The sequence below is a fragment of the Monodon monoceros genome, unplaced genomic scaffold, assembly GCF_005190385.1.
Source record: "Monodon monoceros isolate NGI ecotype Baffin Bay Population unplaced genomic scaffold, NGI_Narwhal_1 Super_Scaffold_2, whole genome shotgun sequence".
Lineage (NCBI taxonomy): Eukaryota > Metazoa > Chordata > Mammalia > Artiodactyla > Monodontidae > Monodon > Monodon monoceros.
This window is the reverse complement of record NW_021703776.1, coordinates 16,228,933-16,255,377: the sequence shown is the minus strand read 5'-3', so window position 1 is coordinate 16,255,377 and position 26,445 is coordinate 16,228,933. Positions and strand designations below refer to the sequence as shown.

The 26,445-nt window shown below is 43.4% G+C and overlaps 1 protein-coding gene across 7 annotated transcripts in view; it reads left to right on the top strand.

Moving 5' to 3' along the window:
* The first annotated feature begins 3,154 nt into the window (after positions 1 to 3,154).
* Positions 3,155 to 26,445, top strand: part of PIK3CG (phosphatidylinositol-4,5-bisphosphate 3-kinase catalytic subunit gamma) — a 33,923-nt gene continuing 10,632 nt past the window's right edge. The window contains exons 1-11 of one of the 7 annotated variants that reach the window (XM_029234214.1): positions 3,155 to 3,234; positions 5,394 to 7,400; positions 10,493 to 10,558; positions 10,671 to 10,896; positions 12,387 to 12,490; positions 14,938 to 15,084; positions 16,474 to 16,564; positions 17,488 to 17,618; positions 18,598 to 18,709; positions 19,920 to 20,077; positions 20,947 to 21,650. In XM_029234214.1, the coding sequence (XP_029090047.1) occupies positions 3,190 to 3,234; positions 5,394 to 7,400; positions 10,493 to 10,558; positions 10,671 to 10,896; positions 12,387 to 12,490; positions 14,938 to 15,084; positions 16,474 to 16,564; positions 17,488 to 17,618; positions 18,598 to 18,709; positions 19,920 to 20,077; positions 20,947 to 20,985 (3,126 nt within the window). In that variant the 5' untranslated portion in view covers positions 3,155 to 3,189 and the 3' untranslated portion in view covers positions 20,986 to 21,650. The other 6 variants (XM_029234208.1, XM_029234209.1, XM_029234210.1 and 3 more) reach the window with 6 other exon arrangements.

Genomic DNA, 26,445 nt, shown 5'->3' with positions numbered 1-26,445 from the left:
TGCTCTTGGGTGCTTCTCCAGGTGTAAACCCACCCCTCTGCAAGCCCCATGGGAAGCAAGAGGCCATAGACTTGGCCACCTGCTGCCTAGGGGCTGCAGGGCAGTGAGGCCAGGTGGCCCAGGAAGCCGGCCTCAGTCATCCTGGGGCAGACACAGAACTCAGGGCTGAGCAGCCACAGTGAGGACGCTGGGCTTCTGAGGTGGGGCGGGGCTGGGAGGGGCTACACCCTGCATGTGCCTGGACAGGGCTGGCCAAGGAGTTCTCCTGGACTCTGTTCCTCCCAGCAGAGGTCAGGTGATGCTGAGGACAAGCCCCCTCACCAAGCACAGGGCTGGGCCTGGGCTCAGGTCCACCTGACCCACTGCCACAACCCCAGCATGGGGCATGGCTTCGATCCTGGCTGGCACTCCAGGAATAGCATAGTGTCCCTCCCCACCCCTGCTTGAGCCCATGGTCACCAGGCACCTGCCTCCTGGGACACTGCTGGGCCTCCAGGAACCCCTGCTTGCCTCATGAGGGCTTGGGGGGAGATGGGACCTAGGGGCAAACTGGGGAGAAAAGGCTCCTGACCTCGTGCCCCACAAAGGGGGTGGTCCCTGTTCTCACCTGGAGTTCTGGCCTCTGACCTTCCCAAGAGGGTTGTCCTTGCTCTCATCCTGGGGTCCTGGCCTCTGACCCCCCAAAAAAGGGATTTTTTTCTCACCTGGGGTCCTGGCCTGACCCCACAAGGTGCAGGGGTGGTCCCTGCTCACCCCAGGGTCCTGGCCTCTGACCCCCCAGATTTGGTTTTGTGAATGGAGCTCTTGGCTGCCTCACCCAGGCAGGAGGCCCCAGGCCATGGGAAGGGGCAGCCTTACCTTGGCCCTGACACTCTGAGCCAGACCTCAAGGTGGGCTGGTCAGAGGAGCTGGCACACAGCTCCCTCGAGCTAGAGGCCGCTTCGAGGTATTCTGCTTGGTGGCTATGAGGCCCTGGGTAGGAGGGAGGGGCAGGAAGGAAGGCCCAGGAGAAGTTGCGCCATGCCGCTGGCACTCCCGGGGTGGGGATCCTGAGATTCTGGTTCAAGCATCCTGTGTTGGGGTCTCCTTCGTAAAGTACGTATGGGGGCAGGCAGGGTGGTCACAGCGGCCAGGGCCCATGCAGGCCAGCGACCTCGGGCGTGAATGGGGGGCTGTGGCTGCCCTTGGAGGCCGTCCAGTCACTGAGGGAGGCCTGGGCCGCCTTGCAGTGCACCAGGCGGTGGGTGATGGAGAAGCCGGCACACTGTCCTGGGTGCACAGGCTGCCACGCGTGGACACCACGTTGAAGCTGTCTGAGCAGTAGCATTGCACGTGCAGGTAAGACTTGGGGTGCTGGTTCTCCACCACCATGATGAGCCCCACCCAGCCATGCATCAGGTCACCTTATCTTTGATAAAGGAGGCAAGAATATACAATGGAGAAAAGACAGCCTTTTCAATAAGTGGTGTTGGGAAAACTGGACAGCTACACGTACAAGAATGAAATTAGAACACTCCCTACCACCGTACACAAAAATAAACTCAAAATGGATTAAAGACCTAAATGTAAGGCCAGACACTATAAAACTCTTAGAGGAAAACATAGGCAGAACACTCTATGACATAAATCACAGCAAGATCCTTTTTGACCCACCTCCTAGAGAAATGGAAATAAAAACAAACAAATGGGACCTAATGAAATGTAAAAGCTTTTGCACAGCAAAGGAAACCATAAAGAAGACGTAAAGACAACCCTCAAAATGGGAGAAAATAGTTGCAGACGAAGCAACTGACAAAGGATTCATCTCCAAAATATACAAGCAGCTCGTGCAGCTCAACATCAAACAAACAAACAAACAAACCAACCAATACAAATTTGGGCAGAAGACCTAAATAGACATTTCTCCAATAAGATATACAGGCTGCCAACAAACAAATGAAAGGATGCTCAACATCACTAATCGTTAGAGAAATGCAAATCAAAACTACAAAGAGGTATCACCTCACACCAGTCAGAATGGCCATCATTAAAAAATCTAGAAACAATAAATGCTGGAGAGGGTGTGGGGAAAAGGGAACCCTCTTGCACTGTTGGTGGGAAGGTAAATTGACACAGCCACTACGGAGAACAGTATGGAGGGTCCTTAAAAGACTAAAAATAAGACCCAGCAATCCCACTACTGGGCATATATCCTGAGAAAACCATAATTCAAAAAGAGCCATGTACCACGATGTTCATTGCAGCACTATTTACAATCGCCAGGACATGGAAGCAACCTAAGTGTCCATCGACAGATGAATGGATAAAGAAGATGTGGCACATATATACAATGGAATATTACTCAGCCATAAAAAGAAACGAAATTGAGTTATTTGTGGTGAGGTGGATGGACCTAGAGTCTGTCATACAGAGTGAAGTAAGTCAGAAAGAGAAAAAGAAATACCGTACCCTAACACATATATGGAATGTGAAAAAAAAAAAAAAAGGTTTTGATGAACCTGGGGCAGGACAGGAATAAAGACGCAGACGTAGAGAATGGACTTGAGGTCATGGGGTGGGGAAGGGTAAGCTGGGATGAAGTGAGAGAGTGTCATGGACATATACACACTACCAAATGTAAAATAGATAGCTAGTGGGAAGCAGCTGCATCACACGGGGAATCAGCTCGGTGCTTTGTGAGCACCTAGAGGTGTGGGTTAGGGAGGGTGGGGAAGGAGATGCAAGAGGGAGGGGACATGGGGATATACGTATGCATATAGCTGATTGACTTTGTTATACAGCAGAAACTAACACAACATTGTAAAGCAATTATACTCCAATAAAGATGCTTTAAAAAAATAAAAATATAAGTAAAAATCTTCCCACCGGGCTGTTTCTCTAATATTGTGGCTATGAGGCCTTTCCTTCTACTGTGAACCAGCCAGAAAGACATTTTGTGTGTTTGTGTCTCATGAATGTATTTTTGATTTAGCTCTACCTCATTTTAATTCATTTCCACTCTCACACTTTTTACAAAATTAGTTCGAAGAGTAAAAAATATATAGTCAACTTAGCTCACGTTCGTGCTGGGCTGTGTGTGCTTTAACAGGAAATGCATTTCTGACACTTTTTAAATGAGCAATCACACGTATAATCAACTTGGTTAAAACTTCCTTCCTGGTAACTGCAACACTTCCTCTGCATCTGGATATGAAGGGAGACCCAGAAAAGCGGAAGAGTTTAGAAGCACACTGGGTAGGTTTGAATTTGTTTTGTTTTCAGAAATTAAACAAATGATCCTTCAACATCATCACCTCCGCTGCTTTATCAGGTATTGCTTCCTTCTATTTTTTGCCCTTTGTTGGGTCTGACTCGGCATAGTGACACTTCCTTCTCAGCCAGAAGATTTGTATCTGGAACTGTTGTCGTTCATCTGATGATACTGCCGCTGAATGTCTGTTTCATTGTCTAGTCCAACCCTTGTGTGTGGATATCCACAAGGTTCCGGCAATAGCTTTGCAGGTGCATCGGTCCTTTTTTGTTTTTGTTTGGGAGGAAGAGGGAGGGCACGGGGGGCTGTGTCAGCAGCCTTCATGTTCTTACAAGTGCACTCTTCGCGATTAGTGTACTGAACAGTGTTTCTAACATCTTCTCGTAAAAGGAGAAAGCTTCACAGCCTCAACCATGAAGGAAAGCAGTGAGTATTGAGTCAGCCAGTTTTCTTCTGCACCTCGTATCTTGTAAGTCTATTTGATGTCATGGAGGCAGAAGTGATTGCTGTGTATTTGCATGTTGCCTAAATTTGGACCTATTTTATTTCAAGTTAGTGCCAATATTCACATAACTTACAGTTCTCTTCTTTGTTATTCTGTAAAGTAGCAAAAGAGCAAATAGTGAAGGTCTTAAGCTGTAAGAGCCAGTCCTTTGGGACAGTTGATTTCATGTATTTACTAAGTGTAACTTCATAATATTTTAAGAGAGGGACTACTGACTTTAAAAGTAAGTTTAAGCCGAGTACAGAAGTTTGGATCTAATGAAACCTGCCTTTCTTACCCTTTAATCAAACTCTCCTTTCTGGTATGTGTCAAATGCTCCACTATTTCTTAAGGAAATAAGTACTTAAGAGTGTCACTAACTTTAGTCCTTTAAGAAGTAAATAATATTTTCTGAAACATTAATTTTTGTTTCACTAGTTGATTCTTATTTAGAACATCTTACAAAATATTAAAGGATACTAAATAGTGAAGTCAAAATACCTTATCCATATCTCAATTTTAAGATGTTTAGCATTTCAATCATTATTTGAAGAGTTTCTTACTGCAATAAGTCACATTTATACTTAAATGCTTTGTGAAGGTACAGTGGATAAATGGTTGAGAATAAATTGGTGAATTCTCGTTATAGAGATGAAAATGTTAGAGCAAAAAGAAGTTAAATAATCGATTGGGGCCCAAAAGCAGGTCCTTCCTTCCATCCTGTGGCTTCTCCAGAGGCAGATGGGATGAACTGGTACAAAGTTAAAATTACCTGAATGTTCATATTTGGAGAGTACAGCCCTGGGGACTCCCCTAAGATACTGCCCTAACGGAGCAGTGACAGCCACGATGCTTACACATTTCATGATTCACAGTTTTAAATACCTGCAAATGTTCTTGAGTGCAGCTTCACCAATTCTGATCTTTCTGAGTTTTATCAATGAAATGACTACCTCTCCTAACAAGAAAGAAAAAAATGAAAAGAAAACAAAAACAGGAAGTTGACTAGGGAGCAGATACCTGATCAGAAAGTTTGAAAAGGGACTGTGAGGCCAGTTGGGTAAGGTGTCTGGGTCCCCTAGGAGACAAATGAGACTAAACGAAGAGGAAATAAGTCAAAGGCCTCTTTTCAGAGGGGGGTTTTCAGCACCTCACATTGCACCTTATAAACCAGGACATGATCCTTCAACTGGATAATCTGACTCATCCATGCAATTCAGTATGCTTAACAACAATTACCACTTAGAGCTATTACAGTAGGTCAGACACAGTGCTAGATCAGTGCTTTACCTCTCTCTTTTAAAATTCAATTTTCAAACGAAATGAAAGCAGAGAGAATGATTAATGAATCCCCATCTACCCATGGCCCATACTCAACAAGTATATTACCTTATTTAACTGTCACCTTACTTACCCCTCTGAGGTACTGCTAACCCCATTTGACAGATAGGAAACAGGCTCAGAGATTATTTAAAGGGCTCATCCCCCAGATTCTAAGCGTTGGGGGCCAGGATTCCTGGGCCCCGACTGCAAAGCCCCGGTATCCTCGTGCGCACATCCTTGTCATTCGTCTACACCTTCTCCTTCTGCCAGCTCGCGGGAAACCATAAAGGGCAAGTGCCTGCCCTGTGACCGAGCCCTCTGTTTCTCTGCTCCCAGGTCGCAGAGGGCATGGAGCTGGAGAACCATGAACAGCACGTGGTGCTGAGAGAGGACAACCGCCGCAGGCGCCGGAGGATGAAGCCGCGCAGCGCGGCAGCCAGCCTGTCCTCCATGGAGCTCATCCCCATTGAGTTTGTGCTGCCCACCAGCCAGCGCAACACCAAGACCCCCGAAACGGCGCTGCTGCACGTGGCTGGCCACGGCAACGTGGAGCAGATGAAGGCCCAGGTGTGGCTGCGCGCGCTGGAGACCAGCGTGGCCGCCGACTTCTACCACCGGCTCAGCCCCGACCACTTCCTCCTGCTCTACCAGAAGAAGGGGCAGTGGTACGAGATCTACGACAAGTACCAGGTGGTGCAGACCCTGGACTGCCTGCGCTACTGGAAGGTGCTGCACCGGAGCCCCGGGCAGATCCACGTGGTGCAGAGGCTCGCGCCCTCGGAGGAGACGCTGGCCTTCCAGCGCCAGCTCACGGCCCTCATTGGCTACGACGTCACCGACGTCAGCAACGTGCATGACGACGAGCTGGAGTTCACGCGCCGCCGCCTGGTGACCCCGCGCATGGCCGAGGTGGCCGGCCGCGACACCAAGCTCTACGCCATGCACCCCTGGGTGACGTCCAAGCCCCTCCCCGAGTACCTGCTGAAGAAGATCACCAACAACTACATCTTCATTGTCATTCATCGCAGCACCACCAGCCAGACCATCAAGGTCTCAGCCGATGACACCCCGGGCACCATCCTCCAGAGCTTCTTTACCAAGATGGCCAAGAAGAAGTCCCTGATGGATATCCCTGAAAGCCAGAACGAACAGGACTTTGTGCTGCGCGTCTGTGGCCGGGATGAGTACCTGGTGGGTGAGACGCCCATCAGAAACTTCCAGTGGGTGAGGCAGTGCCTCAAGAACGGGGAAGAGATTCACCTGGTGCTTGACACTCCGCCGGACCCAGCCTTGGACGAGGTGAGGAAGGAAGAGTGGCCGCTGGTGGACGACTGCACGGGAGTCACCGGCTACCACGAGCAGCTGACCATCCATGGGAAGGACCACGAGAGCGTGTTCACCGTGTCCCTGTGGGACTGTGACCGCAAGTTCAGGGTAAAAATCAGAGGCATCGATATCCCTGTCCTGCCCCGGAACGCGGACCTCACGGTTTTTGTGGAGGCAAACATCCAGTATGGGCAGCAAGTCCTCTGCCAAAGGAGAACCAGCCCCAAACCCTTCACGGAGGAGGTGCTGTGGAATGTGTGGCTTGAGTTCAGTATCAAGATCAAAGACTTACCCAAAGGGGCTCTGCTGAACCTCCAGATCTACTGCGGCAAAGCTCCAGCTCTGTCTGGTAAGGCCTCTGCGGAGACTCCCAGTCCCGAGTCCAGGGGCAAAGCTCAGCTTCTGTATTACGTGAACCTGCTGCTCATAGACCACCGGTTCCTCCTGCGCCACGGGGAGTACGTGCTCCACATGTGGCAGTTATCCGGGAAGGCGGAAGACCATGGCAGCATCAATGCTGACAAGCTCACGTCTGCCACCAACCCGGACAAGGAGAACTCAATGTCCATCTCCATTCTTCTGGACAATTACTGTCACCCCATAGCCTTGCCTAAGCATCGGCCCACCCCTGACCCGGAAGGGGACCGGGTTCGAGCAGAAATGCCCAATCAGCTTCGGAAGCAACTAGAGGCGATCATAGCCACCGATCCACTTAACCCTCTCACAGCCGAAGACAAAGAGTTGCTCTGGCATTTCAGATATGAAAGTCTGAAGGATCCCAAAGCGTATCCTAAGCTCTTTAGCTCAGTGAAATGGGGACAGCAAGAAATTGTGGCCAAAACATATCAACTGTTAGCCAGAAGGGAGGTCTGGGATCAAAGTGCTTTGGATGTTGGATTAACAATGCAACTCCTGGACTGCAGCTTTTCGGATGAAAACGTAAGAGCCATTGCCGTTCAGAAACTGGAGAGCTTGGAAGACGATGACGTGCTACATTACCTGCTGCAGCTGGTCCAGGTAGGGGGGATGCACTCATCTCAAGGGATTTATCTGCATATGCACAGGTGCCCCATTCAGCTGTCTTCCAATGCCCCTTGTCCAGAGAGTCACGATCAGTCAAAGGAGATCTAATGAAACTACCTCAAAAAGTAGTAAGCTGTTCCACTTACTTTTTTACTGTCTTTGAGGGCTTGTTGACAAGCATTTTGATGACATTCATATTTCTGCTTTTTAGGAGAACCGTTCCTGTGGGAATACTTTGTTCTCATTTACTGTATCAATGATAGACTTGACTTATCGAATGCTCCCTTGTGCCAAGGCTGCAGGTGATCTACATGCTTTTCGTGTATTATCACATTTAACACTCCCAACAACGACGATAGAGGTCAAGTTAATATTTGCATTTTATATATCAGGAAACTGAGGCAAAGAGAGGCTAAGTAATGTGCCCAAGGTCACATACTTTGAAAGTCAAATTCAAACCCAGGAGGTCTGACTCCTGGCCCTGCCCTTTTCACTGCGCCCCAATATCTGGCATCAACCCAGCAGTGTCAGGATAGTGTGTCCTAGAGGAAAAACGTCATACTCTCTGATTGTATTTGTCACAATTCATAGAGTAACATCTCATATCCGCATGGGACCTTGAAAGCCCCTCTCTTTAGATAGGTCTGGTACTGTGTGTCCACTGCTCTCCACATGCCTTTCCCTGGGGTCCAGAGAGGCTAAATCATTTGCTAAACCCTCGACTAAATCAAGGGTTTCCTTAGGACGTTAAAGAAAGGAGGAAGAGTTCTCTTGCTCACGATAGCCATTCTCAAATTATATTGTGCTGCTTGACAAGGAAGAGGAAGGAAAGGACTTGGAAGGGAATTCAATTTGAGAGAGCAGAAGTGTTCATTCATTAATTCAACAGCACAGACTGAATGCTTCCTCAGTTCTGGTTGCTGGATATAGAGCAGTGATCAAAGCAGGGCTGGACTCTGCCCTAGTGTAGCCTGTGGTGCATGAAGACTGGCACCAAATGAGTACCCATACAGGCAGATATTAAGCAACATGTTGTGACAGACACTTTGGGGAAAAGCTGCAGAGTGTTATGAGAAAAGAGTCAGGGGTTCTGGGGACACTTGCTTGAGACTGAGGAAGCCAGGGACAGTTCTGAGTAGGTGATGTTTGATCTGAGATGGTTTGGATTAGCCAGGCTGACTGGTGGACACCAAACTGTCTAATCATTATCTATATTTATAGGAAGTTTCTGAAGTTTTCTGATGCGAATTTTGGATACTCTCAACTTTGAATCTTCACCTTCCCATTAGGCAGATACTTGAAACATTATATTTGGCCTTTGCTTTCATCTATCAAATATAATCGATATTTTTATCTTCCATGAGTTCAGAGGCTGGCATAAACGCTACTGAAAATTTTAGAAAAATCAAAGTCTCCTCAGTTTTCTAGCTCTCCATGACAAAAAGAACATAAAACAAATTTGCATGAGATCTGTTCCAAGTCCCAAGGCGATCGTGAATTATTTTCCATTGTCATTTTCACAAGTAAACTTTGCAGAGTTGGAAAATGAATAGTGTTCTTCTTGGAAATGTTTAAATGAAAGAGGTCGATAAGTAATATTAACATTGAATCTGTGGTCCTAAATTTGAAGAAGTAGTCATTTGTAAAACTATTTGAGACACTGCAGATATGGCCAAATGACTCATTCAGTCCTAATTAAAATGGTCTCCTGGTTGAGATCTTCATCATCTTTACAGAAGTGAAACACAAAGAATGTCAGAAAGACTCACGTTTGGGTTAGAAACTTAACATTTCTGAAGTGACTGCTGGTGGCTAAATAGCCACAGTCTCAGAATTAAGATCTTAGCTGCAGCTACCGTGGCACCAATGAGAGCACACCTCACCTTTGAAAGCGTGGGGATAACTGAAATATTATCCAGTTAGTATTGCTCTGCTCATTTCCAAACTGAAAAACCAGAGTAAGGATTGGAGATCATACCCAAAAGCCCCCAGGCCCTAAAACAAAGTGGAATGGGAATATCTCTTATTTCTTAGGAAAAAAGGACAGACCGTATCTATTTATAAAGGAGATACTCTGAGATATTTAATTTTAAACCTCTCTTTATGCTTATACATGACATCTACCCTATAATTTTATATGTGCATGTCTAATAATCAATTTTTGTTAGTCTTACTGCTTTTAAAATGATGAACTATTGCAGACTTGCAGAAAAGTAGAGAACGGGGTAACAGATATCCATGCACCCCACCAGAATTTAATTATTTTTTATGTTTTATTTTTAATTGGCTAGGCTGCAGCGGGCAGGGGCAGGGGGTGGGGGGCGAGCTTGGGGCAGCCACCCACCTGGGCCCTGTTTTCGGTCCAGCCCCTATTTTTCACTTGTCATTGGTTCTTTTTCCTCAGTCACAGAGCTGCCACCTATGTGAATATCTCTGTTATTAGCCAAGTGATGTGAAAACTACTAAACACTGCTGAACCTGAGGAACCAGATAAAACAAGAGATTTTCAGACAAATAGCCCTGTATGCACTGCATCATGGCAGGGAGTAATGACCAGTTGCAGTAAGAACCTGGGAGGCAGCACAGTGACTTGCCAGTGAGAGGCCAACCACACAACTTGAGCAGAAGAGAAGCTATAGGAGTTTTAGGATCTCCACATCTAACAAACATTTCTCTCCCTGCACGTACAATATCCCCACTGTCTATTTTCTTTCCAACAACCTTTCTTCCCTTCCACCTTTATAGATGTGTTATAGCCATCTCCATCTTTCCCTTCTATCTTTCCAACAAATCAGGTAAGCCTTCATGGGAACAAAAGCCCTCACCTCTTCATCTCTGAAGTCATCAAAAGCACGTGATTGTGAGTCAGGAGTTCTGGCTTCTAACCCTGGTCCTTCCGCAAGTGGTTCACCCTGGCCCAAACTGTCCTTGAAAAGAAAGGATTGAACTTAAGTGACTGCTCAGATTCTCATCGCCCTATCCATACACACCCACTAAGGCAGAGCACCAGTTTTTCTCCCTTTCCTGTTTCCCGATTAATCAATGGAGGATGCAATCCCACAAATGCCAATGTGTTCTTCCTTTAGGCTGTGAAATTTGAACCATACCATGACAGTGCCCTTGCCAGATTTCTGCTGAAGCGTGGTTTAAGAGTAAGTACTTCCATTTTGATAAGAGCGTGACATTTAAAAAGTTACAGAGAATTGGCTGATAGATCTAGAGCGTTAGTCATAATAATGGCAACCTTCTTGTTTTCACCCTCAGAACAAAAGAATTGGTCACTTCTTATTTTGGTTCTTGAGAAGTGAGATCGCCCAGTCCAGACACTATCAGCAGAGGTTTGCAGTGATCCTGGAAGCCTACCTGAGGGGCTGTGGCACGGCCATGCTACACGACTTCACCCAGCAAGTCCAAGTAATTGACATGTTACAAAAGGTGACCATGGATATTAAATCGCTCTCTGCAGAAAAGTATGATGTCAGTTCCCAAGGTACGGTGGCTCTGTTCTCTTGATTCTCTTTCCAAATGCCTTTGTCTCCAAATGCCATCGTTCCTGTGATCCTTCTTCCTGCTGGAACGCAAGTCGCACCTTCCTCAAGGTAGCCAAGAATACATTTTTTAATCTTCTGTCTTCACGGAGTAAGCAAATTTAAAGTTCCCCCTTTACAAGTTAATATTTTTTAAAACTACATATATATTTTAATGATGAATGTATGATAATAGATGTTAAACTCTTTGAAAACTTAAAACAGCATTATGCAGATGTAAGATGTAGTTTTTAAGAGCAACTATGCACACACACAAAAAAGATTAGTTATTTCCAAATATCCTTTCTTCCCCATCTTTCAATACATGCATCTAATTTTCAAGTCCTCAGTCTTTTAAAGTAATGAATTATTGAGAAGTTATTTTAAATTTCTTGTGTATATGTATGCATATACATCGTATATAGCTATATGTACATATATATATTTTTATATATGTACTTCCTATAAAAACATATATATCACCTCCTCTGTGTTCCAATGTTGTCTTCTTATCCCTAAGAAATCCTGTCCCTCAGCCCCTGCTTTAGGAAAGTTAATCACTCTTTTTCTGTATTCCCATAGGTTTTGGTTGTTACTACATTAAATTAAAGCCATTAATACATCTTTCTGGTCTATTAAACTGTATGAGCCTTGAAGCTAGGAATTATCTCTTATTCACGTTTGTATATCTCGATCCACCACTATGGCTCATAATGGACACTCACAAACATACTCAGCGAGTATTTTAAACTTCTGAATATTTTGACTTGCCATTTTTGCCTTTGAATCTTTTCCAATAAACCAATAATGGTCTCTTCTAAAAATAATAATGGTAATAATGATCTTGCTTTTATTTTTATTGTAAGAAAGAAAGAGCAACATTTGTACCAGCCTCCAGTCTGTCTGGTACCCAGGCAGTAATTTTTTTTTTAACAACTTTATTGGGAATAGGCAGTAATTTCTAATTTATGTATTTTGCCTTCACAGTTTTGAGACTATCATATTGCCTCCACACAACCTAACTTCCTCTTCTGAAAAGAATTTCCCAAACCCTAACCGAATTCCATTTAATATGGTCTTCCAATACCTGTTTCCCAAATCAGATGGCAGTTTAAAGCTTCACACGTTGGAAAGAAAACTACAGTAATTCCTTACCATTATCCATAAAGCATCCTTCTCCCTCTGAATGTCTGGGTATCCCATATATATTCAGATATTTCTGTCCCCTGTTGTAATGTGTGTACGTGGCTATGTTGCTCCCAGGAAGCCTGACTTATCCTGCCACCCTCAATGGTTAGTTCCTCAAAGACAGAAACCTACCCCCTCTTCTTCTGTTCCTCACCCTACCAAATATATAGAATGTTGTCAATACCTGAGGCCTCAGGAAATGTTAGAGATGATATTGGTGACTTCTTGAGCTCATGTAACTCTTGTGTGTGTTTGACAATTACAGTTATTTCCCAACTTAAGCAAAAGCTTGAAATCCTACAGAATTTGAATCTCCCCCAAAGCTTCAGAGTTCCGTATGACCCTGGACTGAAAGCAGGAGCCCTGGTGGTAGGTATCACGTTGATGTCTCTCCCTGGTCTTTATGTCTTGATGATGGCTCTGCCTGCTTTACTGGGCCTAGTGGATAAAAGCTGACGTTTATAGAGAGACAGGGAAGGTGGAAAGTCCCCAGATGGGCTTCCATCAAGCCCTTCCCTAATCGCTAGATACTAAAAACCTCAACACCAGGCAATCTTCCATCCATTTTGTTTTAAATCAGCTTTCTTGAGAAACCATTTGTATACAATAAAATGCATTCATTGCAAGTGTACAGTTCAAGGAGTTTTGCCAAACGTATACAACCATATAACCATCACCACAATCAAGATATAGAATATTTCCATAGAAATTTATAGAAAAAATTCTTTCATATCCCTTTGCAGTTAGTCCTTTCCTCCTTCCATCCTCCATCCCGGATGACAGATCTGTCTTCTATCGTGTAATTTTGCCCTTTCTAGAATGTCATGAAGTGGAATCATACAGTATGTAGTTTTTGTATATGGATACTTTTACTTAGCATAATGCTCTGAAGATCCATCCATGTTGCTGTGTGTCTCGGTGATCTGTCCCTTTTTATGACTGAGTAATATTCCCTTATATGGTTATACCACAATTTGTTTTCCATTCACCTTTTGAGTAAATATTTAACAGTGAGATAGTTGGGTCAGATGGGACGTGTGTGTTTATAAGATACTGCCAAACTGGTTTTCCATTTTATAATGGCAACCGTGCCATTTTATATTCCCACCACCATGTGTGCAAGTTCTGATTGTTCCACATCCTAGAGAACACTTGTTATCATCAGTCTTCTTAATTTTAGCCATTCAAATGGGTATGAAGTGGTACTTCACTGTTGTTTTTATTTGCGTTTCCCTAGTGATGCTGAGCATCTTTTCATGTGCTTTTGATAAGTTTCCATCTTCTTTTGAGAAGTTTCTATTCATATCTTCCATTCACTTTTAATTTAGGTTACCACCTTCTTCTTATTTATGAGTTATTTATATATTCTGGATACAAATCCTTTATCAGGTATATAGTTTACAAATATTTTCTCCCAGTCTGTGGCAGAAGGTTTTAATTCTGATTAAGTCCAATTTATCACTTTTTCTTTTATACTTCATGAATTTCGTGGCCTAAGAAATATTTGCTTCATCCAGTAACCAGGGGTGAACCTCCACCTCCTCCACCAAGGGGTATTTGGTAACGTCCAGAGACATTTTTTGTTTTTGTTTTTGTTTTTTGTGGTACGCGGGCCTCTCACCGTTGCAGCCTCTCCCGTTGCGGAGCACAGGCTCCGGACGCGCAGGCTCAGCGGCCATGGCTCACGGGCCCAGCCGCTCCGCGGCATGTGGGATCCTCCCGGACCGGGGCACGAACCTGTGTCCCCTGCATCGGCAGGCGGCCTCTCAACCACTGCGCCAACAGGGAAGCCCGAGAGATATTTTTGATTGTTACAACTAGGAGAATGCTACTAGCATCCAGTGGGTAGAGACCAGGGATGCTGCTAAATATCCTACGATACACAGGACAGTCCCCGCTGCAACAAAAAATTATCCAGCCCCAAATGTCAGCAGTGCCAAAGTTGAGAAACACTGCCTAATCCAATGTAGCAAATATTTTTTCCTAGATGTTTTAATCTCACATTTAAGTCTCTGATCCATGTTTAATTTTATATACAATTAGCAGTAAACTCGCTCTCTAGCAAAAGCACACACTATCCACTGTCCTTTTGAAGTTAGAAATTGGTAGGAATAATGATATATTAATACAGCTTCAAATTGTGTTTGCTTTATTTTTTAAAGACCACGTCACATTTTTGATCCTTGGTGAATTCACTTTTGGCTAAAACTCCTAAGATTTTCTTTTTGAATGAGTGGCTGCTAAACCACCTTTCTCCCACCTTGAATTTATTTCGACGTATGGGGGTTTGGGGGAGGGGACAGGCATTGTGCCGGAGTGCTAGAGTCTCCTCTATTGCTGTTAAATTTCATCTTGTTACATTTGGCCTGGAGTTAGACTGCATCTGATTTTTGACAACCATTTTTAGACACTATGGTAGCAATAGAACTCTTTTTTTTTCAAACTAATTCTTAGAGCGAGGCCAGATATGTATAGACAAATAACAGCACAATTGCTCTTTGTTAGAGGGGACGAGAGTCCTACGGGAGGGGGTATACAGAGGATGGGATATGCCACACCTCTTAGGCACCTCCACAGATGCTTAGGGTTCCTTGCAACACACTTTGAGAACCACTGGTTCCAGTGTTGTAACTTGCTCTCACTAGCATTTTTGGATTTGGTGAAAATGCCTTCTGCATTTTTACCCAAATCATTGAAAATCCTTGTCCAACTGGGACTTTGTCCTAGATGTTTACAGAGATGCTTTGCAAGAGGGTGTGCATCTCCACAATGTGTCTTCAATTGTGTGTGGGAAACATGTGGCTGTCTTCTTACAGATTGAAAAATGTAAAGTGATGGCCTCCAAGAAAAAGCCCCTGTGGCTTGAGTTTAAATGTGCCGACCCTACAGCTCTGTCAAATGAAACAATTGGAATTATCTTTAAACACGGCGACGATCTGCGCCAGGACATGCTGATTTTACAGGTGTGCTGCTGTTAAGGAATTTTTTTTTCAGCTATCTGAAACAAGAATTCTGTACTAAATCTAAAGAAATGCCTTCTACTGACCCTGTTCCATTCTCCTATTTTGTATGATGAACAGTGATCAAAGGTGACATAATAGAGTTTTCACTAGGGGAATATAGCCATGGACCATTAGATATGAAATCTAGTGAGCCTCACAGTTCTGTCCATTCCTGAGGAGATGCATACCCAGCATTCCCAAATAGCCAGATACACTTCCCTCCCCTAACCTCTTTCTTATACAATGCATTCCTAGTGTGGCAACATGGAATAGAAACCTATTTTACCCCCAAGTATCCACTTTATTCATATCCACAGACATAGCCACACACTCTCAGATGCTCTCCTTAGATACATCACCTTTGGTACACATCCACATACACAAACTGAAGTGAATGATGTGATAGGAAGGAGGGAGAAGGTGAACAGGTAGGTGCCTGGAGAATTCATGCAGTTACGTAACAAGAGTGAACAGTTTACTAGAACAGAAGATGGATGGTGAAGGTATCAATGCTGATCATTTTCATATTATCTAACATAAACTTTAGCTTTGCAGATTTGTAAAGTAATATTCTCTATACCCTAGTTTAATACTGTAGAAGTAACACCATTTCTAATATTTCATGTGATTTATTTAAAATAGGCAAACCATGGAATCTAAAATATGATACAAATGAACTTATTTACAAAACAGAAATAGACTCACAGACATAGAGAACAAACTTACGGTTACCAAAGGGGGGATAAATGAGGAGTTTGGGATTAACAGATACACACTGCTATATATAAAATAGATTAACAACAAGGACCTACTGTACAGCACAGGGAATTCTACTCAATATCTTGTAATAACCTATAATGGAAAAGAATCTGAAAAAGAATGGGAAAAGTAATCATACCCACACTAGAGGGTTAATAAAAAGGATCAACATAAAACAGTCCTCAGTGAATGTCAGCTATCATTATCATCGCCGTTACTGTTGCCTTGGTTGTAGCCCAAGAGTGCCTTATGGATAAAAATGTGTAAAGATGTTAGAGTGGAACTTTTTCTATTGTGGTAAAATACACATAACTAGGAACATTTGAATAATAGATAAATCATGGCTAAAACCTACCCCCAGAGAAATCCAACTATTCTCTTCCCCAAGGTGCCTCTCAGGGACCGAAATTAACAGGCTCCCGAGGAAGGGAAACATTAGAGTACCAGGTTGATAAATAAAAGTACACTTGTTACTTACATATTTTATGTTCACTTCAATATTTTGTGTTACCAGAGAAGACTGTTGTTGTTTTTAACAGAGAAGAATAATACATATTTATAATGGAAACGTTTTTGTGTTTTGATGCCCAGATTCTACGAATCATGGAGTCCATTTGGGAGACTGAATCTTTGGATCTGTGCCTCCTGCCATATGGTTGCATTTCAACTGGCGACAAAATAGGTACGTGGGGACCTCAGAAGATGAATATACTGCTCATCTCATTTTAAAAGACCGCCATCCCGTGGGACTTCCCTGGCAGTCCAGTGGTTAAGACTCTGCACTTCCACTGCAGGGGCCACAGGTTCGATCCCTGGTTGAGGAACTAAGATCCCGCATGCCAAGCGGCCATCATCCCTTCAGTGTAGGCATTTAATAACAGAAAATTTACAATCATTATCCATATTAAAAGGAAGAAGATGTTCCAAGGCTGGTGCATGTGACTCAGTTTAATACGGACATGTTGAAAATATATGAATGCATGATTCAACTCCTTGTGACTGACTGTACATGGAGGTGATTTTAGTGAGAACTTGTTCCTTCCTCTTTACTTCTCCACTGCTAAATTTTCACTCGTTTCATTGCACAGTAAACTTCTCTCTCACAAATAACATTTAAAGTAGATGGAAAGATCTGTCACTTGTTTCACCATCCCAGACTTTACATTATCAAAGCTATTACATACTCTCCTCTTAGGTGCTTTTACAGACATTTCACATTTTAATTTCAGTCAAACAGATTTTTAGTCAAGTTTCCAATTTGAGAAGTAGAGAACATCATTCCCATTTGACCCTGAAATTTAAAAACGGAAAAGGCAAAGGTTGCCAAGGGAAGAAGGATGTGTTCGGCACATTAATGCTTTTGCTTATTCAAAACCAACCCTTTCCTCTTTTCATTCAGGGATAGTGAAAGCAGGTCCCACACAACTTCCCTATCCGCCTCCTTTTCTTTCTCTTCCTCCTAAGAAAACCACCAGCACGAACGTGGAAAATAACCCTGTGGTTAAGAAAGCTCTCTGCCCTCCACTCAACAAAGACACAGCCATTCCTCCTCTGGGTCAGGCACTCAGCCCCAGTTCACATGAGACTCTGTGCATCTTCCCGCAGGAATGATCGAGATCGTGAAAGACGCCACGACGATCGCCAAAATTCAGCAAAGCACAGTGGGCAACACGGGCGCCTTTAAAGATGAAGTGCTGAATCACTGGCTCAAAGAGAAATGCCCTATTGAAGAAAAGGTGGGCTTCTGCTTCTCCCCACTCTGAAGGCTCCTGACAAGTTATCATGATACAGCAGAATAATGACATGTTTTTAAGGGGTCTACCAGTGCCATGCCTCCTGACTCACTGGTGAAGCACCTTCCTCCTGAGCTCCTTGGGGTTTAAGCAATTTCCCCTGGTGACACAGCAGATCTGTGCAAAACAGAGGTGCTCACTCAGACCTCGCTGAGCATTTGCTTCTCCTTTGATTATCAGGCCTGCTTTGCATAAAATTTGGTTCTGTGAAATAACTTGTTAGCATTTTTTATGACCATCTATTTCTGTCGTTCAGCAGAAAAATTTAGTTACCACAGATAAACTCTTTACTACCTGGAAACACTACAGACCCTAAAAAGTAATTTATAATTTACCACTGCACCCTAATTTAAATGGTAAATTATGGATGCTCAAAATGTCACTTCCATTCCTCGGAAGTACATCCGCTGAGTCCTTCACAAGCTGTTCAGCTGCTGGTTAAAATTCTGTTGTAGAGGATTAGCACTTCTCGTTTGCGTGGGTAGCAGTCTTTCGGGGAGGAAATATAATTAGTAGCATTTATTAGTCTGTTAAAATGTGGATTTGTGAACCCATGCGTACTTTTAAGTGGTCACAAGCAAAACATATGTTCACCAACGAAGGAGGAATCATTACAGGTTCTGTATTGGCGTTGGCAAACGATGCATGGAAAGGCAGTGAACCCTTTGATTAAAGTACTGTTGTCCTTTGACTGTCGTTTCCTCCTCATGCTACTGTGATTCATTGTGTCTTCACCTAAAATGTAAGTAGAGCAATGAGAAAGTTGGCTCCTAATAGATAGAACATTAATGATATCAGATACCACTAACTTGCTCTCTGAAAATGATTTCCAGAACAGTGTCTTTTTGGGAGTTCTTTGTAATAGATTCACGCTGCTCTTTGTAGCTGGGACACAACTAATATTTGGTTGCATTTTAACTAGTTTCAGGCAGCGGTGGAGAGATTCGTTTATTCCTGTGCTGGCTACTGTGTGGCAACCTTTGTTCTTGGAATAGGTGACAGACACAATGACAATATTATGATCTCAGAGACAGGTGAGTTTATTTTTCATAGAGTAATGTTTTTTGATTGTGGTAAAATATGCATAACATAAAATTTACCATTTTAACCAGTTTTAAGTGTGTACTCTAGTGGCATTAACTGCACTCACATTGTTGTACAACCATCACCACCATCCATCTTCAGAACTTTTTCATCTTCCCCAATGGGACCTCTGTACCCATTAAACACTAACCCCCCATCCCTGCCTTCCCCAGCACAGAGTAATTTTTAAATGGAGCTCAAGGTTGGAGCAAAGATCTAGAGGTCATTATTGTATAGGGACACAGAGGCTGTGACCACCCTACGGAGGACCCAGGAGTGAGTAACAGAAGAAGATGCAGCAAAGGAGAATTAAGAAGGGCAAGCCCGACAGGAGCTAGAAAGCTAGGAAGGTGGGCGTGATCAACAGTGTCAGATGGTGCAGAGAAGCAACAAACAGAGTCACCTTTTCTTGATACCCTTCAATCTGAAATGCCGTGCCTTCCACACCTACTGCTCCTCGCTGGGTCACTGTCCATTCTGACAGTGGTCAGTATTGGCTGCATACCATGACATTTTCCTCTAAGAAATCTGGACCAATTTAAGAGTAGAGTCTGGAAAAAAACACCATATCGGGGTAAATCGCTAACTCCCTGTGGGAATCAAGAGATAATGCATTTATGGATCATTCATATGATAGAGAGCTCTGTAAATGAGAAGAGAGGAAGGGAATTGTGGTGGTGATGGTGACAGTGGTAGAAATTGACCCAAAGGAGATTCAAAATGATTTATTTCTAGCCTGCTACTCAAAAATAAAAGGTGACTGCCCCTCCCCCAAACAGAGCGAAACATCAGTCTCTCCTGAGTTACAGAAAGAGCCTAAGAGAGTCTTGGGCATAATGATGACATATAAGCCAGAGAGTTTTGGTTTATATTTGTAAGAATAATTCTGAGACAAGAATTCTTTTAATGGTGTTTGGCTGTCATTGAAAGAACACCAGAAGGATATCAAAACTACGCTTGTTTCGAAGAGTGCTTTGTGGCTACTACTACACACACCTGCTAAGACAAAATACATCACAAGCAAAGAGTAAAAATAGCTCTCTCACCCAAGATAGCTCATTTTCAGGCAACTTCAAAATATTTCAAGAAATGAACAAACCAGGGTGTTGTTTGCAAGTGCTGAGGCCAGTATAATGACGTCAGACATTTTCTTCTCTTAAGGAAATCTGTTTCATATCGACTTTGGGCACATTCTTGGGAATTACAAAAGTTTCCTGGGCATTAATAAAGAGAGAGTGCCATTTGTGCTAACTCCAGACTTCCTGTTTGTGATGGGGACTTCTGGAAAGAAGACGAGTCGACACTTCCAGAAATTTCAGGTAATTGGCCTCCCTCTCGACCACCTACTGGGAACATCAACCAGATGGTGCCTGCAGCCCTCACCTCTGCCCACCTGCTTTGGGTGTGACCCACCCCCTCCCCCCAGTCACCTCTGTTCCTTCCCCAAGTGCAAAATGATGCTTCTCAGTAAGCCCCTCTCCTAAAACCAGACAGCAAATAGAAGAATTCCATAATCAGTGAGACTGGCAAATATAGAACAGCAGGATGACACAGCCCTGAAGGACAGGGCTTTAAGGAAGAGCTCCTGGCAGGCAGGTTTAGCCTTTGAATATTTACCTAATCAAGACGTTGCCTAGAAGATGCAAATTTTACATATATTTTTCAGGACTCGCCAATGATGGTGAGCTTCTCTTGATTTTTGCTCCAGGTGTGTATTTATCAATTACTAACACAGGAAATGCTTGCTTGTCTCTTTTTGTAGAGGAGGGTCCCTTCTCTCATTTGAAACCTTGTCGGCTCAACTACAGGTTGTCCTGAGAGTCCTGGCTTGTCCCACCTCACCTGTCCACCAGCTCCTCCACGGGTCTCCCAGCTCCCTGGGTGGGGGGCGTCCACATTCGGCTTTCTCTTTCTATTCCTTCCTGGCCTGCGTTCACTTTTGACTATCAAATGGTATTTCAAATACCCAAGGAGTAAAATGTTCACTGTTGCAAATTTAATAACTGTGAATGAACGTAACTCAGAAAAGTCGTCATTGCTACTGCAATATACCTATTTTAGAGCCATATGAACACAAAACAGATCAGTAGAGGCAACAAGTGATTACTTTATGTGCACATTTGTCTCAGGCTCCCTTTAAATAGCCCCCTCCCTTAGCGCCTCTGAAACATGGTTTGATTTGTACCAGCATTTCAGGACTGACTCTTCCTCCTGCGTGTCTACTTGAGGACCACGTTAACCTTGAGAGATGACATGCGCCTTGACCTTCAGTGGAACAGGAACTGGGATGTATTGTTTTGAAACCTGTCTGTGCTTGTTTGTTCTCGTGGCTGATTTTCGATGTGGCGGTTACCAGACTTCCCCTCTCACAGCTCCAGGGGTGGTTGTCAGAGAAACTGAGATCTCTGTGGCCAGATGGTCTTAGGATTTATAGTGTGTTTTTCTGCGTAAACTCAGCTAGGTTTCAGACTATTTCCAGGGATTTGACACATTTCAGTCCTGTGTTTCTTTAAGGCTAAAAGTCACACATTGTGACAATTTCCTGGAAGAGAAAAATGGTTACATACACACACACACACACACACACACACACACACACAAACCTGGAAGAGTTTTACCATTTAAAGGGGAGGTGGGAAATACTAAATTCTCCTCTCATGGAGGTGGGGTTCATCTCCTTTGAACAAACACAGCAGCAATAGTGCCATTTAAACATTCAGGCAGACACGAGGTCTTTTTGGCCAGTGGTTTTCTCCAGAACGACTGCCCATCTGTCCTGTTGTTGACAACATTCCCATAGACCCTGTAGTACCCACGTCACTCCTAAAATCCCAGCAGTACTTCTCCTGTAGTCTTTTTTGTTGTCATTTTAAGTTTCAAAATATTCTTTAATGAAAAGATTGGGGTTTGGGGAGGCCCCCCAGAGGTTGCCTCCCCATCTGGGCAGCTTCCGCCCAAAGCAACAACTCTTTGCAGGGAGTCTGTCCTCTCCGTCTGGGAGCATTTCTCCATCCTTTTTGTGACCAAAGCTTGTTTCTTTAGCATTTAGAACCTCTTTCACTAAAGCAACATCTAGGCAGCATGTGTACTGCCAAAAACCTTGGTAAATTTTATTGTACTTACATATGTCTATGTTTTGCAGTGCTGGCATACTCTTTGACTGAATGTACGGACTTTAGCCTGAAACACAGATCAGCCCGGCACTGTAGTTGAAAGGATGGGCTTCAGAGCAGATCAGCTTGAGCTTGAATCCTGGCTCTGCTGCTTAATCGCTATGGACGTGATGCAAATTGCTTATCCTTTCAGAACCTTGGTTTCCTCATCTGTGCAGTGGGAATTCTAAGGTCCACCGCATGTGGGGTTTTTTTTAGGGATTTTTTATGTGAAATATGTAGAAAGCTTGGCCTAGTGCCTAGTCCACAGCAGGAACTCTATCAACAGAGCTGCCATTGTCATATCCATCACAGGGGGTCCTCAAACTTTGAAAATCTTTAGGTTGAGAAGCCCTCTATGAAACGAGACCTCAAGCAAATCTGTAATACATAAAACACAACGAAGTAGCATTGTTCCCGTTGAAGAGCAAGTGAGGGGTTCAGGCTCTTTCTCCCCCACCTGCCCCCCTTACCTGCTGGTCTCCAAGCCTTTCCCACCCTCCTCAGTCACATCAGGAAAAAGGCTGAACACATATACATATATGTGTACAGTGCTACATCTGCAGAATTTCTAAAGTTTCTAGCTTGACAAAGATGAGCAGCGAGTTTTTTCATCTTTTGACTCAGATCTGCTGACAGTTTTTTGTTTTTTGTGTTTTTTTTACATACTACTAAGCCTTCCAGAAGATATTCTGTTTCTTCGTCTTGTGCTCTCTTTTTGAGATGAAGTCCTTCAAGGTCAGGGAGCACGTCTCTCAACTCTCTAAATAGCATCCCAGGATCTTGTATAACAAAGCTGCCATTTCTAGGTAGGCTGGAAGATGTTGCTTGAATGAAAGGTATCCTCGTTTCCAGCAAATCGCTAATTTTGCATTGATAAGGTTCATGAATGCACGCGGCACATTTGAATCACCTGTTGGGAAGGGTGGAGAAGAGATGGCCCACTTTTTGTTGAGCGTGAGGGGAGCCTTCTCCACAAAGACTTAAAAACCTACCCAGCTCATGGTAAGAGGACAGCGTCAGGGGAACTGAAACAGGAAAGTGTGACTCTGTCCTGCCTCCCTCTTCTTTCCAAGGTAGCTCGTTTAGCCTAGGACCAGATTCATGAGCTATTTCTAAAGAGGGCAGAGTTCACAAACAAGCCATAATAAGACAACAAGACATAAAAGCAAAGCCTACTATTTGAACCCAAGATTATCTGTTTGCCTTTGGAGCAGCATCCTGCACACAGGGTGCTAAACAGACATATCGCCATGATGATGGTTTTGATAAATCAATTCTCTATAGAAAAAAATCTCTCCCTTACTAAAGAGAGAAAAAATTAAACAATGGTTTTCCCACTGGTAACGTATTTTAGAACCACTTTATTTGAAATGTCCCTGAACAATTATAGAACACACTCACATGCAAATACATTGATATCATTGGCAAATGAAATTTGGCTTCTCATTTACTTTTACGTAAGAATGTGGGGTTTTTTTCCTCAATTTTAAAAGTAGCAAATGCTTCCTTAAAAAAAAAAAAGCCAGCAAAGTATTAAAAATATCAGGATATAAAATACCCACTATCCCAACTTCCAAAAATAACACTGTCAACATTTTAGTGGTTTTCCTTCATTCTGTAAATATCTGGTCTTTTACCTAAATAAGCTCTTTCATCAGTGGTATCACTGTAGCTTTAAATGTTTCAAACTCTGTACTTCTCACTTGTTGTTTTGATTAGGAAAGGAATGTAGAGGGGACATCATAATTGGAAAAACTCTGAATTTGAGTTTGAATCTGACTCCTAATCCCATTTCAACCACTATCACCTTAAAGACCAAATTAATCAGAATTTGGTTAAAAACTGAACTTAAACAGCAGACACAATGTTACTCCCTTACTTTAAACCATTTAGTGGCTTCTTATCTCGTTTTGAATCATATCTGAACATCTAAGCTCACCCTACAAGCCCCTGCCCCCTCTAGCCTCTCCCCATGGCACCAGCCTTCCTTCTCTCACTTGGTCAGGGCGGCCTTCCTCTGCACCTGCCCCCAGTCCGGGCCTCCTCCCTGGAACGCCCTTCACTGCCCTCTGCCCAAATGTCATCCCTCAGAGCCCTCTTCTAGATGAGGCCCCTCATGTTGTCCTGGCCACAGCGCGCCGCGTGTTGCCTTCGGAGCATCCATCACAGCAGGTAGTTCTCGGCACCATCTGCTGCTTGTCTCTCCCTTCCCAGAGGCAGCTCTGGGCAGCAGGGCCATGTCTGACCTGCATCCCGCACGTGGGTCCTGAGACCTAGGATGCCCTCAGTAGGCACTAGTCGGTAGAGGAGCAATTCCTGCCCCGGGGAGGAGATGAATGAGACTAGAGAGCCCCTCTGGTTTCTTCCTTCCCCACAATACATCGTATTCTGTGAGTTTATGAAGTGGTAACTCACGCACAGATTGACAAGCTGCCATTGCATGGCTGTTAGTTAATAAGCCTTCAAGATGCAGTTAAATACCACACATCCAGAGAGGAAGTAAGTCTAATTATGAAATCTAATGTTTTGGTAAATAATACAGACCTGTAAGTGTCACCTGGTGCCTAGTCATATTTGTGTGGCTATTTCCTTAGTGACATAAACATTACTTTTTTTCCCCAGTCAGAGCAGTAGTCATGCCGATGGGACACTCAGGATAAACCTATAGTGTACATTCAACATAGGACAGTTTGCAAGGAGTGTGAAACTTGGCCTTGTAGAAGCAAGCAAGCATTTTGAAGATGTTCTTTGCACACAGTAGGAACTAAGCAAATGTGTGTTGTCGGATGGAGCTGAAGAAATCAGGGGAGTCAAGTAACCTCTTCGCATGCACAGCTCTGCACAGTAGGCGGCGATGAGCGCATTTAAAAGGCACTTGCCCCTAGATGTCACTCTTTTTTTTTTTTTTTTTGGTAGTCTTTCAGTTTTTTGGGTTTTTTTTAATTTTTTTTTTTTACATCTTTATTGGAGTATAATTGCTTTACAATGGTGTGTTAGTTTCTGCTTCACAACAAAGTGAATCAGTTATACATATACATGTTCCCATATCTCTTCCTGCTTGCATCTCCCTCCCTCCCACCCTCCCTATCCCACCCCTCCAGGCGGTCACAAAGCACCAAGCTGATCTCCCTGTGCTATGCAGCTGCTTCCCACTAGCTATCTACCTTACGTTTGGTACTGTATATATTTCCATGCCTCTCTCTCACTTTGTCACAGCTTACCTTTCCACCTCCGCATATCCTCAAGTCCATTCTCTAGTAGGTCTGTGTCTTTATTCCTGTCTTACACCAAGGTTCTTCATGACATTTTTTTTCTTAAATTCCATATATATGTGTTAGCATATGGTATTTGTCTTTCTCCTTCTGACTTACTTCACTCTGTATGACAGACTCTAGGTCTATCCACCTCATTAAAAATAGCTCAATTTCGTTTCTTTTTATGGCTGAGTAATATTCCATTGTATATATGTGCCACATCTTCTTTATCCATTTATCCGATGATGGACACTTAGGTTGCTTCCACCTCCTGGCTATTGTAAATTGAGCTGCAATGAACATTTTGGTACATGACGCTTTTTGAATTATGGTTTTCTCAGGGTATATGCCCAGTAGTGGGATTGCTGGGTCATATGGTAGTTCTATTTGTAGTTTTTTAAGGAACCTCCATACTGTTCTCCATAGTGGCTGTACCAATTCACATTCCCACCAGCAGTGCAAGAGTGTTCCCTTTTCTCCACACCCTCTCCAGCATTTATTGTTTCTAGATTTTTTGATGATGGCCATTCTGACTGGTGTGAGATGATATCTCATTGTAGTTTTGATTTGCATTTCTCTAATGATTAATGATGTTGAGCATTTTTTCATGTGTTTGTTGGCAGTCTGTATATCTTCTTTGGAGAAATGTCTATTTAGGTTTTCTGCCCATTTTTGGATTGGGTTATTTGTTTTTTTGTTATTGAGCTGCATGAGCTGCTTGTAAATTTTGGAGATTAATCCTTTGTCGGTTGCTTCATTTGCAAATACTTTCTCCCATTCTGAGGGCTGTCTTTTGGCCTTTTGGTTTCCTTTGCTGTGCAAAAGCTTTGAAGTTTCATTATGTCCCATTTGTTTACTTTTGTTTTTATTTCCATTTCTCTAGGAGGTGGGTCAAAAAGGATCTTGCTGTGATTTATGTCATAGAGTGTTCTGCCTATGTTCTCCTCTAATAGTTTGATAGTTTCTGGCCTTACATTTAGGTCTTTAATCCATTTTGAACTTATTTTTGTGTATGGTGTTAGGGAGTGAGCTAATCTCATACTTTTACATGTACCTGTCCAGTTTTCCCAGCACCACTTATTGAAGAGGCTGTCCTTTCTCCACTGTACATTCCTGCCTCCTTTATCAAAGATAAGGTGGCCATATGTGCGTGGGTTTATCTCTGGGTTTTCTATCCTGTTCCATTGATCTATCTTTCTGTTTTTGTGCCAGCACCATACTGTCTTGATTACTGTAGATTTGTAGCATAGTCTGAAGTCAGGGAGCCTGATTCCTCCA